Source organism: Patagioenas fasciata, chromosome Z, assembly GCF_037038585.1.
Source record: "Patagioenas fasciata isolate bPatFas1 chromosome Z, bPatFas1.hap1, whole genome shotgun sequence".
Taxonomy (NCBI): Eukaryota; Metazoa; Chordata; class Aves; order Columbiformes; family Columbidae; genus Patagioenas; species Patagioenas fasciata.
Window position 1 is genome coordinate 1,048,629 of NC_092560.1, and position 16,019 is coordinate 1,064,647.

The 16,019-nt window shown below is 43.4% G+C and overlaps 1 protein-coding gene across 1 annotated transcript in view; it reads right to left on the minus strand.

Annotated features, from left to right (window-relative positions):
- Positions 1–890: 890 nt before the first annotated feature.
- Positions 891–16,019, minus strand: part of RHOBTB3 (Rho related BTB domain containing 3) — a 35,887-nt gene continuing 20,758 nt past the window's right edge. The window contains exons 9-13 of the mRNA XM_071802217.1: positions 15,132–15,243; positions 11,895–12,068; positions 10,081–10,247; positions 9,134–9,230; positions 891–4,292 (exon numbers count right to left, since the gene is read on the minus strand). Coding sequence (XP_071658318.1) covers positions 4,177–4,292; positions 9,134–9,230; positions 10,081–10,247; positions 11,895–12,068; positions 15,132–15,243 — 666 coding nt within the window. The 3' untranslated portion in view covers positions 891–4,176. The remainder of the gene's footprint in view (positions 4,293–9,133; positions 9,231–10,080; positions 10,248–11,894; positions 12,069–15,131; positions 15,244–16,019) is intronic.

Consider the following 16,019-nt stretch of genomic DNA (forward strand, 5'->3'; position numbering starts at 1 on the left):
TGTTACTAAGGCCAACAAAGGAAAGCACGCCCAGAAGCTCACTGAGGGTCTTGAGGTCATCCAAGGGATCAGAAGGAGACCCCTGAATATGAGGCCGTGCAGGTGCAGACGGGTCCTGGCAAGCAAAGCGGTGGATTGCAAAACAAAGGCAGAGATTGGCCTCAATCCATGGGAATGGTGGTGGGAGAAGTATAAAAGATGGTTTCTGACTGATCATCATAGAGATCTCCCCACCAAAGGATCCCAGATCATGATGGAAGACCAGCAGGACTCTTCTTACGGGACCCGAGACCAGAGGGACGCCTTTGGGACTCATTTGGTGGTACTAAATCGTCTTTCCCCATTTTATTTTTCTTTCCCCTTCTCTCTACTTTCTCTGTCACGTGCCCCTTTACAGGCAAAATCATAAAGTTGCACCATTTGACTGAATTATAATCCCTTGACATTTTGGTTGCCTTAATTTTGTGCTTCGAGGTCAAGGTAAACGAACCATCACAAGCCCATCACCGAATGGATGGTGACAGTGGGACAAGCAGGATGGTTCGTGTGGGACATTCCCCATCAGGTCATCAGGCCCAGGAGAAGAGCTGGCTGAGATTAGGAAATCCAGGGTGAAGAGGGAAAGGGAAAGGGGGAGGATGAACCCAGATGCTTTGGGTGGCCGGGGCTCTGGGCAACCTGAGCTGGTGAAGATGTCCCTGCTCATGGGGCACTGGGTGAGCTTTTAATGCCCTTCCAACTGAAAATACTATACGATTCCATGATTCTAATATGCTACAAAAATATTTCCAGTCTGACATTCAAATCTCTAATGCACAGGGGTAAATAATCACACGATGCTGACTACAGAAAATTTTTTTTTTATTTTGTAACAAAATTTTACATAGTCAACCTAAAACCAAGTGCATTTAGTCAGAGTACGTAAAAAGCAAAACATAGAGCCATTTCAGCACATGGTTAATAAAACAGCTTTTCTTCCTTCTCACTTCATTTTTTTCTAATCAAATACAGCAAGAACTAAAGGACAATAGCAGAGGTTTTTACCTAACTTTGTTAGTCTCTGGAAAGCTTCTTGCTAGCTTGGGACAAGCACACACGTGTATCGGTACAACAAGTATTATACAGTGCAATCTGTTATTCCAAAACCCATCTTCTAGATGTGAATTTAGAGAGTTAATTCTAATGATGGACTCGGGATTCAAAACTCCACTCAAATCTAAGTCTGAAACTGTAATCCCAACCCTCCAGGACGTGCCTAAGGGCACCCAGGTCCACCACTGAACTCTTTATTTGACCTCTACTCTGCCCTTGAGTTTAGGAGATTCTTGGATCTGTGCTTAAATAACTTTGTTTTCCCCCTTTCCCCCAGCTGGTTTTTTGCTTTATACCATAGTGAAAAGGGTGTTTTTTCATATCATAGCAGTTTTTACTTTAAATATACCACACAAAGTTGACATAAATACCAAACTCAGTCCTGCCCTAATTCCTGTCTGTGATATTGTCCTCATGCCTCCACTTAAAAAAATTGCTGATGACCCATCATCATTTACTTTCAGTCACGTTTCTGAATGCTAAAGTGTCAGTTTTTAAAATAGCTTTAAGATAAATGCGTTAATACAGAAGATCATCACACAGCCTAGAAATAAGAATTTATAATAATAATTCTTCTAAGGATTTAAATTGATCATATGGCCTGTGTCTGCAAGGACAACACATCTGCACCTGATACAGTCACCATTATGAGGATACTCAGTGAAAGGGGAAACTGTTTTAATGTCTGAGTAGCAGTATGCATTAATCTGTGAATAAATAATAAATATTTTTACACTGCCTGGCTTCTCTGTATAAAACCTACGCTTACCACTGACTAAAATACTCAATAGCAAAATATTTCTCTTGTTTGGTTAAAAAGTGTTTGTATTTCCATTAAGCCTATATTTAAATGCCTATAAAACATTTGCAGGAAGTTAAAAACGTTATTTTGTTGCTTTTTATTTATTCTTAAATTACTGATGACAGACTAACCGCTAGCAAAATAAACCGGGAAAGTTTTTAAAACACTAAAAATTTAGGACCACGTGCAACACGGACAAACATTCACACAACTTCGTCTGGGTTTTGTACAAGAAGTCAGTGTGAGGCATATAATCCATACCTCTGATAACTGATCCGCTGGTAGAAGCACGAGCTGTGCACTTCGCCTTTTCTTTTCATTTTTGGTTCACAACTGAATGTTTCAAAAACCCCATGGCTTGGTTTGTATCTATCTAGTTAACTTATGCTTACTTTTTAAATTTTTTACTATGGTGATAGGAAATGTTTTTTTCACATTTAATTTCAATATGTATTACTTTGCATACTTTTTCTTTAAAGTTTTCATTTATCTTGAAAATGCAATTTAATACTCTATATTTCAGGCATCCTATATATGTGCGCTGTAGATAAGTATATCTCATCTTCTAAAGAACTTTAGGGTGAAAACTTAAAAATAAAAAGGAATTCTCATTCTTACATAAAAACAACCTCAGAATTTTGAGTCTGCAGCAGCCAGTTGAGTCACAAGATTTTTTTTTATTATTATTATTTTTTCTATCCAAAAATAGGAAAGGAAATACCCTCTCAACCTCTGCAAAATATCACCAGAAAAAAAATAAATAAATATCTATGACTCTCGCATGGAATTTGAAAAGAACAATTCACATATAAACGTGTATTGAAATATTTTTAAAATAGTCTTTCAAGCGAAAAATAAAACAAAATAAAATATTCAGGTCCATAATTTGGTGTTCCATCTGCAGTCTCCAGGTACTTTTTAGATGTCCTGTTGTGGACACTGAGGTAACACTAAATAACATTTTCAGCATCTTTTCTTTGTCCTTCTAGGCTCAGACTACATAACTAAATAAAATACAGCTGGCAAAGCAGAATTAAAAGCACAACAAGATGAGAAGGGTTTAATTCTTTGATAATATCTCTACTAACAGAAAAACATCTGTGCTGAGCCAGATGTGTTATGTAATGGTTGGGTTCGTGTTGTCTTTGATGTGACTACGTATACACAAGGTAGTGCCACAACGAACGATTCAGGTCGAGAAAACTCTCAGTACTGTCCACAAGGGTCATCCCAGTCATGATATTCAGGATTTCTCTCTTGTATCTGAGAAAGACTCTACACAGCAAGAAATAATCAGGTTTATCCCACATGATATAGTTTATGGCACATGATGGTAATTCAGTTTAAACTGAGTCCCCACTGGGGAGGGTTGAGCTCAAAGTTGGCGTTCCCTGTCCACTTTTCCTCAAAAAGTCAATAGTGTCAATGAGTTTCGCCCCACAAAACCCACATAACGTTAGTGACCCCTTCCCTCCCAGTCCCTCCCAGTACCGTATGGATATGCTCTGGTCTGACTTTTTTCCTCCGGGGGAGAAAATACAATATGACCACACTGGCAAAGGTGTTCTACGCATTATTAAAACAGACTTTCTTCTCCTGTCTACTCGGAGGGAAAATACATTTAATTTCTCTATGTTTGGGAGACACTAGGGAATATAGTGATGCATAGGCATCCTTCTGGAATTAAAACACCTGCTCATACGACTCTAACAGTTTTAATAAAAGGAACTAGAGACTTAACTTGAAGTAGAAAATGAACAGTTACTAAAATGCTTATTAAGCCTAAACTTTATTTTGCAAACCAGCAAATGATGCAGTAAACTTTTGCATTCTGAAATATTTAAAGAACTTAAGAGCTGACTTCCCAGCTTTCCTGCACTGCCACAATGCTCCTACTGTACACAGATTTACAAAAAACACTGTTTTCAACAGATGCTGTTTTGGCAGCCAGAAATAACCATCAAAAACAATGCAATAAGCAATAAAGAAATAAGAAGGCGGAACAGGTGACAGTCATGACACTGTCCCATGCTACGTTAAATCCCCATCGGTGTGAAATCTTTGTGCTTGAAATAAATCTTCATGCTACATTTCTCAGTGCTTTAGGGAAAACAATAGAGTGGTTTATTATCAAAGCAAGGACCGCTAGTAAGTGCACTACAGCAAGGCATACCGCATCGCAGGGAGCATCTGGTTTTGCTCTTGACATGATTTTTATGCTCCATATAATTCCCATTCTGAGATTTCCCGGTCGAGATGCACTTCATGTGTGCTCAGGCCTCTTACATCACTGCACAATGGCACTTCTGAGAGTGGACGTAGTTCCTGTACTCTGCAAGCTGCTTCAGGTACAGGTTGGAAGGCCACCTGTGCATCTCCACGAAATTGCGCTCCTCAACTAAACAGAGCAACGAAGGAATTAAATGTAGTATCCAAACACACAGCACAAGGGCACAGGCTGCAAAAAAATCTTTCAAAATAGGTTAAAAAAACATTAGGGATATAAATACGACTAGAAAAATAAAGATGAGCCCTCTCCACTTTGCCTAGAACTTGCCATAGTACAGACAGGAGAGTTAGTACATGATGTTCCCTTGCTTTTAAGTTAGCAATAAATAAGTCAGTTAATAAATACAATGGTCGTTACCAAGATCAGAGAGATTACCCTGAAGATGGATGTTCTTCATCTGCGGAAGATAATCCTCCCCCTCTGCTCTGCCCTGTGAGGCCCCATCTGCAGAACTGGGGCCAGCGCTGGGCTCCCCAGGTCAAGAGGGACAAGGAACCACTGCAGAGAGTCCAGGGAGGGACACAGAGATGCTGAGGGGTCTGGAGCATCTTTGTGTGAGGAGACACTGAGAGAGCTGGGGCTGCTGAGTGGAGAAGAGAAGCTGAGAGGGGTGTGATCAATGATCAATATGTCAGGGTGGGTGTCAGAGGGTGGAGCAGACTCTGCTCAGTGGTGCCCAGCGCCAGGGTGAGGGGCAACGGGCACAGACTGAACCACAGGAGGCTCCATGTGAACATGAGCAGAACCTTGTGTGCTGGGAGGTGCCAGAGCCTGGCCCAGGCTGCCCAGAGCGGGTGTGGAGTCTCCTGCTCTGAGCCATTCAAACCCCTGGGATCCTGTGTGATCTGCTCTGGGACCCCGTGTGAGCAGGGATGGGCTGGGGATCACAGAGCTCCTGCAGAAGAGCCTGGGGTGCTGGGATAACCAGGTGGGGTAATCAACTGTGAGCATTTTTCTATACTGCAATATATATAGAAGGGTATTTCAGTCCCTATGCCAATAGTTTGTCTGAAGATCGTTGCACAAAGACAGGTAGGGAGAGCAATTAATAATTAAACAAGAGTTTTTTCTTCTATTGCACGTTTTTTGTCACCGATGAAACCATGTACCAGAGTTTTTAGCTGTATTGCTTAGATGAAATCCCCTTTGCCGTCGCAGGAATGTGCTTTTTTGTCACACTACCCCAGAATTTCCCAGGTCAGCCTGCAGTGGTTGCCTGGTCCTTTGGGGGCTCTGACTGAGCAGGACAGAGAGCAATGCAGAGCAGGGAGGGCTGATGTCCGTGAATTTGCAGGAACAAAGGGCGGCCAGCAGCACCCTCCCACTCGCCTTGTGCAATAGGCAGGGCTGCTACTGAAGATTTCACCCATCAGAAAGACACCAGAGAGCTGGTGCACCATGCTGAGCTGCTCTCCTGGATCCCTGAGGTGATCATAGCATCACAGAATCATATCAGTTGGATCACAGAGTCCAACCATAACCCAACCCAACTCTAGCACTAAACTATGTCCCTAAGAACCTCATCTAAGTGTCTTTTAAACCCCTCCAGGGATGGTGACTCCAGCACTGCCCTGGGCAGCCTGTTCAATGCCCCACAGCCCTTTGGGGAAGAAATTGTTCCCACATCCAACCTCAACCTCCCCTGGTGCAACTTGAGGCCGTTTCCTCTGCTCCTGGCGCTTGTTCCTGGGGAGCAGAGCCCGACCCCCCTGGCTCCAAGCTCCTTTCAGGCAGTTCAGAGATCAGAAGGTCTCCCCTCAGCTCCTGTGCTCCAGCTGAACCCCCCAGGTCCCTCAGCCGCTCCCATCACACTTGTGCTCCAGCCCCTCACCAGCTCCGTTCCCTTCTCTGCACTCTCTCTGGTGCCTCAATGTCCTTCTGATGATGAGGGGCCCAGAGCTGCTCCAGGATTGGCGGTTTGTCCTCCCCAGGTCCCAGCACAGGTTCGGTCACTGCCCTGGGCCTGCTGGCCACCCCAGTGCTGGTCCCAGCCAGGATGCTGTGGTTTCTTGGCCACCTGGGCACACTCTGGCTCATGTTCAGCCGCTGGCACCAACACCCCCAGGGCCTTTACAGCCGCTCTTCCCCAGCTGCAGTGTTCATGGGGTTGTTGTCATTCAAGTGCTGGACCCGGCCCTTGGCCTTGTTGAACCTCAGACAACTGGCCTCTGCCCATCGATCCAGCCGGTCCAGATCCCTCTGTACGGCCATCCCACCCTCCAGTAGATCTCCAGTATAAACTGGGGAATGACCTGTTGCAGAGCAGTGTAGGGGAAAGGGAGCTGGGGGTCCTGGGGACAGCAGGGTGACCATGAGCCAGCACTGGGCCCTTGTGGCCAGGAAGGCCAATGGTACCTGGGGTGGGTTAGAAGGGGGTGGTCAGTAGGTCAGAGAGGTTCTCCTGCCCCTCTGCTCTGCCCTGGGGAGACCACACCTGGAATATTGTGTCCAGTTGTGGCCCCTCAGCTCCAGAAGGACAGGGAACTGCTGGAGAGAGTCCAGCGCAGCCACCAAGATGCTGGAGGGAGTGGAGCATCTCCCGTGTGAGGAAAGGCTGAGGGAGCTGGGGCTCTGGAGCTGGAGAAGAGGAGACTGAGGGGGGACTCATTCCTGGGGATCAATATGGAAAGGGGCAGTGTCAGGAGGATGGAGCCAGGCTCTTCTGGGTGACACCCAGTGACAGGACAAGGGGCAATGGGTGCAAACTGGAACACAGGAGGTTCCACTTATATTTGAGAAGAAACTTGTTCCTGGTGAGGGTGTCAGAGCCTGGCCCAGGCTGCCCAGGGAGGTTGTGGAGTCTCCTTCTCTGCAGACATTCAAACCCGCCTGGACCCCTTCCTGTGGAACCTCAGCTGGGTGTTCCTGCTCCGGGGGGGTTGCACTGGATGAGCTTTCCAGCGCCCTTTAACCCCTCACATTCTGGGATTCTGTGATTCTGTGAACACTCCCACCCAACCTGGTGTCATCTGCAAACTGACAGAGGGTGCCCTTGATTCCCTAATCCAGATCATTGATAAAGAGATTAAGCAGAACTGGCCCCAATACTGATCCCTGGGGACACCACTCATGACTGGTCGCCAACTGGATTTGGCTCCGTCCACCACAGCTTGTTCCGCCTGACTCTCCATGTTGTGCCATGCAGTCTTGAGTAAGAAAGGTAGACTACCTGTAACTAGGTCTGCGAAGTATGGTCCCATCATAACGTGCCTGTGAGTGTTTGTGTCCTGGTAAGCCGGATCAGCGTGGTTTCACCCCATCCATCTATATTTTTTTACATATTCTGATTTCTTTGCTCTGTCTGTCTCAGTGCAAGTGATGCAGCAGAGAGTCTTGACCCTCAGTGCAAGGGACTCAGAGGGAACAGAAGGGTGAAGGGCAGATTGCTGAGTGTGTGGACACCAAAACTCAAAGTTATCCTCTAGTGTGGTACCCTTGTCCTTTGAGTCAACATACAGGCGCTTACCAAAATGGTCAGCCTGGTATCACTGAGTCACCAGAGACCTCAGAAATCTCACCTGACTGCTTTAGTAACGCCCTCCATCAGCCCTGGGTGCTCCACGAATGGTGGAAGCATGGAAGGGAACTCCAGGTGATGGCAAAGCAAAGGTCTGGGGTGGTCACACTGCCCCTGTTCATCCCACAGCACCTGTTGGTGAGTGCTGAGAAATGATGCTTATCAGAAGCATCACTGCCTAAGTTTCAAAACAGGCTCATATGCAGCCTGATAGCCATTGGGATAACTGCAGTGTGGAGACAGAAGTGCCATTGCTCTAACTTTCCGTGGCAGTAAAAAACAACAACAAAAAGACAAACAGACAAAACCCCACACACATTCAATAAGCTACATGAATAAAGTGATATCCCACTGGGGAATGGAAAAATGGGTAAGCAGATGTGCCTAGGTAGAGCCCTGCAGTGACCCTAAGCCAGAAGGGTCTCTGTGCACTCCTGGCTACGCAGGGGAAGCCAGAGGCAGCCTCTGTCTTCACGAAATGGAGAGGACAACCTGATTCCTGCAGCTTCAGGAGAACCACAGGGTGGTTGAGACTAAAGCCCTGTACTGAGGGAGATCCCACAAAGTGTCACCCAGTCACCTGAATCAGCAAGAAGGGAAGCAGATCAAGCATCAAGCCCACTGTGGACCAGCCCCACTGATGGGTGACACAGGTGCCCTGTTGTACCGAGTTTAATCCAGATCTCCCTATACAAAATGGACATTTCAGAAGGTGCACCGATGGGCAGCTGGAAGATGAATTTCAGGTCCAAACACAGCAGGGAAGACCTAGATCTCCTTCCTTTGCTCCTAATGATTACATAGTTGTCCATCATCACACATAGGTATATGAGCCTTGCAAATGTGGAAAGAGGACCTTTCATGTACTTTGGACCAAACAGAGCCTCAGATCACTGACAACAAAACCCCTTTCTGCAATTCACTGGCCCCATACCAATGATATGAATACGAATCAAGGATCAAAGAGATGCACACGTCAAGATCACCTTTGTCAGGGTGATGAAAAATCCCATAAGCAATAAGCAAAACTTTCTAGAGTTATATATCAAGAAACAAATATACCATTTGGGAAAGTAAACAGCGGTTCCCTGGAAGAGCCTGGGTCTGTCTACTTGAATGACATTAATTATTTGATTTCATGAGATCTGCTAGAGAGTACTCTAAGAATCCTGTTTTCTTCAAAGAAAACCCCAGCCCTTAAGGAGCAGGTATTGGAAGTGACTCATTGATTCAAATGTACAAACGGAACAAAATTATATACATGAGTTGGAAGGGTCAACCATCCAGCTCAGACTCTGGACTAGACTAGAATGTACGTCCTAAAGAAATCCCAATCATCTTCTCATGCAGAAGTAGTACTGTCCAGTACCTCACTCTCCATCTAAGCAGAAAGTAAAAACTTCTGTTGTTTTAAAAGTAATCGATAAATTACCTGAAAGATCTTGAAATTCAGGCTTTTGACTGAAGATGAGGTAGTTAGTGGCAATAAAATGCAGAAGCCAGGTTGAGAGGCAATCAGAATTGTGAAACTGCAGAGAAGGAAACACACACACCACTTAATGCCTATAACACAACCATACCTTGTATGTCAAAATATTTCAGATTTCCACTGTCAACATGGCAGTTTACTAAATAGTTTTGATTGTAGGAGGTAATGAAGGAAACGTTGTTGATGGAAACATGTAAACAGATGGAGACCCAAGAACAAACAATAAAACTCGCTGTCCCAGAGGTGTGATCTAACCCCTGGGGCTCCTTTGGTCACGAATCTTCAAAATCTCTGATTTCTGCACAGAAGCAGAGCTTCAGAAAAAGGAATGCAAGGAGTATTGCATGATGGTTTGGTTGTCTCCTCTTTCTCCACAAAATGCTGCTCATTTAAGACAATACCCTGCCTGAGACTTGTAAACAGTTCAGTTTTTATTTTCCTCTTCTGTTTACACAATCTTTTTTTTCAGCCTCTAATATTTTATTTTCATGCTTTTTACGTATTTTGCTCAATATTCTATCAGGTTAGCTCTCCTTTGCCACTTGCATATTGCGTATTTTCTTTTCGACTGAAAGAGAAAGTAGCGCCTCTTCATTTGCCTAAAACACACCTTTTCTGGCAAAAGCTGCAGTTAAGCTGAATTACAGCAATATGTCCTTGATTAAGCCAATTGCACAGATTATGGTATAAATGCAATAAAAGGTTGAAGAAGGCTTTATTTTAGCCAGTCCTGTGCCACCAAATATCCCTAATCAGGATTGTATATCAACGCTTAGGAGGGGGAATTATTAAGATCTTAAAAATCTTAACAATTACATCTTCAGAACAAGCAAAAAAAAAGCCCACTGAAGCCAATATACATATTCTTTCTTGGCGTATTCAACACACACCTTAGCTTTTCTGAGCAGGCTGACGATGCTGAGGCTCGTGGACGCCAGCTCCCTGCTCGGCATGCTCTGGAGCTGCGTGATGATGTAGAGCTCACAGATGTGCTGGAGCCTCATCACCTGGTACATCTCCGCACAGATCAAGAGGGACATGGCCTGGAGAATACTGGCTGAAAAACGACAACACGAAAATCACATCTGTTGCACCTTTTCGACGAAATTATCAGAGCCACTTTTCACTGAGCTACCTTTTAAACGCCTAACATTGAACCCAAAATCAAACCGCTGTCAATCACCTTCTTTTATTTTTCATTATCATGTATTTTTTAATGCATTCTATAAAATACATCAAATTCTTGAAAAAAAAAGCTCATCCAGTGCAATGTATTCATTATTATGTATTCATATTTGTTTTATTTTTCTGTATTCTATATAGAATATATTCTATTTTCCATATTCTAGAAGTTTTCAATCTTATTCCAGATAAACTATTTAATTAACGCGAAAAGAGTAGTTAGTACTTTTTAGAAAGTAAATGTAATAAATTATTCTCAATATCCTGTATCTCAAAGATGCTAAGTCAAGTGCTGCTGGCCTGTTTAAAGTGGTGATTAATAAGAGGATTTAGCTTTCTGACTTCTCTTTCAAAAAAGAACTTCTGTGATACATGTGCAAGAAAATATACAGGGTGTTTCAAAAAGATGGACCCAGTTTCAAAGATACAGCAGGGATTTCAAATTGGGTACATCTATTTGAAACACCCTATAGTAAAAAGGCCCAAAAGAAGATGGAGCTACCATATTTTAAAAAGAATAAAACAATTGTATGATGGTTACATATTTAAACTGATAGACAAGGAAATGTCAGACTGAAAAGAAAAACATATGGAAAACCAAACAATAGCATAGAATTATTTGAAAATAAAACCAAAAGCAAAAATATATATCACAACATCATTCGTCACATCACAGGAGAAACAGCTGGTTTTAAATCATATTTCTTATTTTGGACGTAGATTTTCATTAAAAAAGACAAAGATTAATACACAAAGAATATGCTAATTCATTTTTTTCTTGATAAACACTCCATTTGACACACTTTTCCTGTTTTTACATAGAAATAAGGTATCCATGACTAGAAATAAGGTATTCTTCCAATTTAACCTTGCTTATGTTAAACTTATCAAAATATATGCTAAACAAAACGGCATTTTAAAATAAAACCCAGAATTAAGATTAGAAAACAGAATCATTGTGATGTAGAAATAAAATTCCAAATATTGCGATGGACCAGAAATAAAATGTCAAAGTTTGAGTCTTGCTCAAGCAGAAAAAAATACTGCATTTTATTGATGGTTTCTGCTCTGCCTGCAGTTCATCTTACTTCAATAAGGCTGATTTATTTGCTTATTGCAGAGTATGAACAAGTTGCCTTTTTTGATATATTATACTCAAAAACGTTGGCATTTTTTGATGGAATAAGTGCTGCTACATTACTTTCTATTTATGACTCGCTGCAGAAAAATAAGCGACAGACATACATGTATTTTTAAATTTTCACAGAATCACAGAATCCAGGATGTCAGGGGTTGAAGGGCCCTGTAAAGCTCATCCAGTGCAATCCCCCCATGGAGCAGGAACACCCAGCTGAGGTTCCACAGGAAGGGGTCCAGGCGGGTTTGAATGTCTGCAGAGAAGGAGACTCCACAGCCTCCCTGGGCAGCCTGGGCCAGGCTCTGACACCCTCACCCCAAATAAGTTTCTCCTCAAATTTAAGTGGAACCTCCTGTGTTCCAGTTTGTACCCATAATTTCTTACCTGGGCAGCAGGAGTCGGTGTAAAGATACTCGAGAAAGGAGAGGAAAGTGTCTTTGGAAACCCCGTACACTGGAACCAGGATGCTGTTGGCTTCTAGATAATTTCCATTAAACATAGCGGCCATGACCTCGCAGCGAGCCACCAGAACTGCCCTGTGCGCTGGTACCGTGGCGCCTGCAGGACGCAAATTAAAACTTGTGATAGTTTTATATGCACAGAAACATCTCGATTTTAAAGCTGGTATTTTCTTCGAAGGTCTTTGCTTCACTGAAGCAAGTTGAAGTGTTTGAAATTAACAATATCAAACAGATAACTAATAGCACACTCAGTTTATACCAGTCAAGATACTTACATTTGCCTAGTAGCCACCAGAAAACAAAAGGAAATACCAAATTTATTATGACAACCTGCTCCCAACACCAGGTGCTCCAAATAGGCCAAACTTTTATCAGTCAGAAAGTCTTTCAGCTGGCAAAAAATCTGACACCACGGTCATTACATCATTTTATATGAACTGAACCTCTTCCTGCTGCATAAATACACAGCACAGTGAATTATTATCCAAATGAGTAATTTGTGTTTGTCAGTAATCCCATTGGTAGTGAATGTGTGTTCCAGAAGTCAGACTTGCACACAACGGCAAAAGCAGAGAAAGGCAAATTATCCCAGATGAAATTCCACTAAATCCACTAAGTATGTATGAATTTAACCAGATTCAGTGTTCTGTCTAAATGGATTTCCTGATGGTTACCTTACAAAAATAACGCTGATCAATCTTTCTATTATAATAAAAATTATAATATACAGATCGACCGATATGCAAGATAAATATACTATAAATACTTATACAGAAGTTACGATCTTAATTTCCTCAACCACAACCCTGCCACCCACCTAATTCCTTGAAGACATTTGACACCTTTTCATTTGTGTTCTCTTTCTATTCACCTGTGTTTATTCTTCCGAATTACCTAAGCTGTATACAAAATAGATATATTTCTATATAGAGAGGACACAACAATGCCATTATATCTTTACTCACATAGCACGAGCAATAGATGGTGCAGAAGCGGTGTAAGGTGCACATGCAGTTTTACATTCAACTGGATATTTACCTACTAATTAGGATGTTTAGTCACATTATGAGTCTTACACAGACATAATGGGCTCCTGTTTTCAATATCTCCCATGTGCTTTTGTGAGCTGGAAAGCTCAAAACAACCCCCAATATTCAATATTAGTTGAAGACTTAAAAATGTATTTGCCTGATCAAGATCAAAGCCTCCGGTGTCTCTTAGTAATTATTTAATTTTAATCCAGTTATTGTGGCTAATGAATTAGAGAAAAAGGCTTGGAAGATCTATCAAGCACTAGGAAAACAAGTTCACATTTTAGTAGTGAATAAGCATACTTTTTAAAAAATACTTGTCAACCCATTCATTCAGCAGTGGTTTCTTTTCTGTAAAATATATATTGGTGGTATGGTTCCATCAGCTTCCCACAAAGTCTCTCTGAGGAGTGGGACAGAGATGAATTGTTCATGTAATTAAACTCAGCATCAGTATTTTGTTCTCATTTTCAAATATCTTTTTGGGGTTTTTCCTGCATATTGCACAGAACACCTAGAAAGAATCTGCTTGTCCTCATGTACTTATGTTTGAGGGATTAATGCTTCATACTTGTCCCTGAGATTCAAAGCTGAAAACAATTGTCGATTCCTGAAAGACTATTGCTGCATGAGGGGTGGGCATGGACAAAACGAGAAAATCATGAGCATTTGAAAACCATCTCATACTTGTTCTCACAAAAGCATGTGACACTTTTACCCCCCTGTATCTTTATTTATAAGGGTGAGCACATTTTATCTCCAGAAAAACAACAACAACCACAACGAAAGCAAAAAACCAGCTGTGACACTGCAGCGTATTGGTGCACCCAAGCACATTCTTTGCAGACAAAAAGGGAACAAAAGATGGTTTCATTGTCCATGTCTTTGCTGAGGAGCACTTGGCACCTTGGTGAGCAGATCTTTGTAACGCCACCGCCAACTTCTTAGAATCATAGAGTATTTTTGATTGGAAAAGACCTTTAAGATCATTGAGTCCACCTGTTAACCAAACACTGCCCAGTCCACTCTACCCCACGTCCCTGAGAACCTCATGTCCGTCTGTCCAGCCCTCCATGGATGGTGACTCCAGCACTGCCCTGGGCAGCCTGTTCAATGCCCCACAGCCCTTTGGGGAAGAAATTGTTCCCAGATCCAACCTCAACCTCCCCTGGTGCAACTTGAGGCCGTTTCCTCTGCTCCTGGCGCTTGTTCCTGGGGAGCAGAGCCCGACCCCCCTGGCTCCAAGCTCCTTTCAGGCAGTTCAGAGATCAGAAGGTCTCCCCTCAGCTCCTGTTCTCCAGCTGAACCCCCCAGGTCCCTCAGCCGCTCCCATCACACTTGTGCTCCAGCCCCTCACCAGCTCCGTTCCCTTCTCTCCACTCGCTCCAGCACCTCAAGGCCTTTCTTGGTGTGAGGGGCCCAGAACTGCCCCAGGATTCACGGTTTGGCCTCCTCAGGTCCCAGTGCAAGGGGAATTTTAAACTTAACAGATTGTTCCAGGCAAGTCAGCATGGAAATCCATCCCCCGGTCCCCCCATCTTTTTAGTCCTGGTCACAAAGCGGACTAGAGGGTAATTACCATCATCTCAACAGACTTCTTTTAATTATTAACAACAGAAGAGCCGAACAATAACAAGTGCAGACATGACCACCAAACTCCATGCATCTCGAAGGTTTGATGCTGGATAGAACCCTTGGGTACATCCTGGTGTTTGTGCAAGTGGGAACATGAGGAAGACAAATAAGTTTTTAAATAAAATCACCGTCCTCTGTGATGCAAACCCTGGTTTAGACTGTCTATGTTGCTACGCCATTGCAGGAGCCTTTCCTGCAGAACACCCCTGGTTCTGCTGAACCTGTGAGGGCACAAAGTCTACCATGACAGGCAGAGAACACCCATATGGGCTCAGCCCTGATAAACCAGATTGAGAGTGGACACTGCTGTAAGCACCCATAGGTGCATTAGCTCTAGGAAAAAAGCGTTTTTCACAGTGATAACTAAGCGTATGCATGGTCTTCGTTTTGATGCAATAGAAAATACAGTCATCTCCATTTCCCCCTCTTCTGCAGAGAGGACATAAGCTGGAGGAGCAGTGGTGTCCATGCAAAGAGGAGCAGCGGTACTGTACCTTGTATTTTGAAGATGACATCAGCCAGGACAGGCGTATTAAAGAACAGCCTGAGAGAAGTATTGTACAGCCGCTTTATCTGGTGAGATCTGCAGTCCTTTACAGCGTTCAGCTGCAAAACAATTTATAAATATTAATATATTAATAAAATATTAATAAAACACTGCCATGGAAGATTACAAAACACTGCCCACAGAAGATTACAAAGCAACATTTATATAGGGAAACTAAGCAGCAGCCTTTCATTGTCTGCTTTGTGTTCTTCTGCTAATGCTACTCAGCCATGCCTCTCCCATGTGCAACACTCAGCAATTACCTTTATCATTTATTTTCCTTTTTCTCACAGCGCAGCAGCTCCAAGGCATCTTTGTTTCCTACACTCACATCCCAGCTCTTGCCTTGGTACCCTCTGGGCTGACAAAACTCCCCCATCCAGCATCTCTGGGCAGCTTTATCTGCATCACGAATTTCCTGGACTCCAAAGTTTCTCACACCTGCTCTGTTCGCACCCAAAGCTGCGGAAGCGCAAGGTCTGAGGGCTCCATGGGGAACACTGATGGGACACAAGTCCAACCCCAATACGATGCTGCACACATATGCAAGGCAGCCAAAAGTTGTGTATTTTTCTGATATTGCCCTGACGTTGTCTCCACGGAGGCAGCGGGAGCTCACGGGCTGACTGTAATAGTCGGTCTGAAGATGGAACAGCATTTGCCTGAACATCGCCATCAAGAACTGAGGGAACTGAAGCTGAGAGCGAAAGAACCCATGGACAATGACTTGGAGAGAGGCCCGAGGAGAAGCATCGTGTTGCACTGTTTCTCTGATTCAGGGGGGCTCCTGCTCACAATGGCTGCTGTGTGGACTTTACCTGCTCCTCCAGCCAAA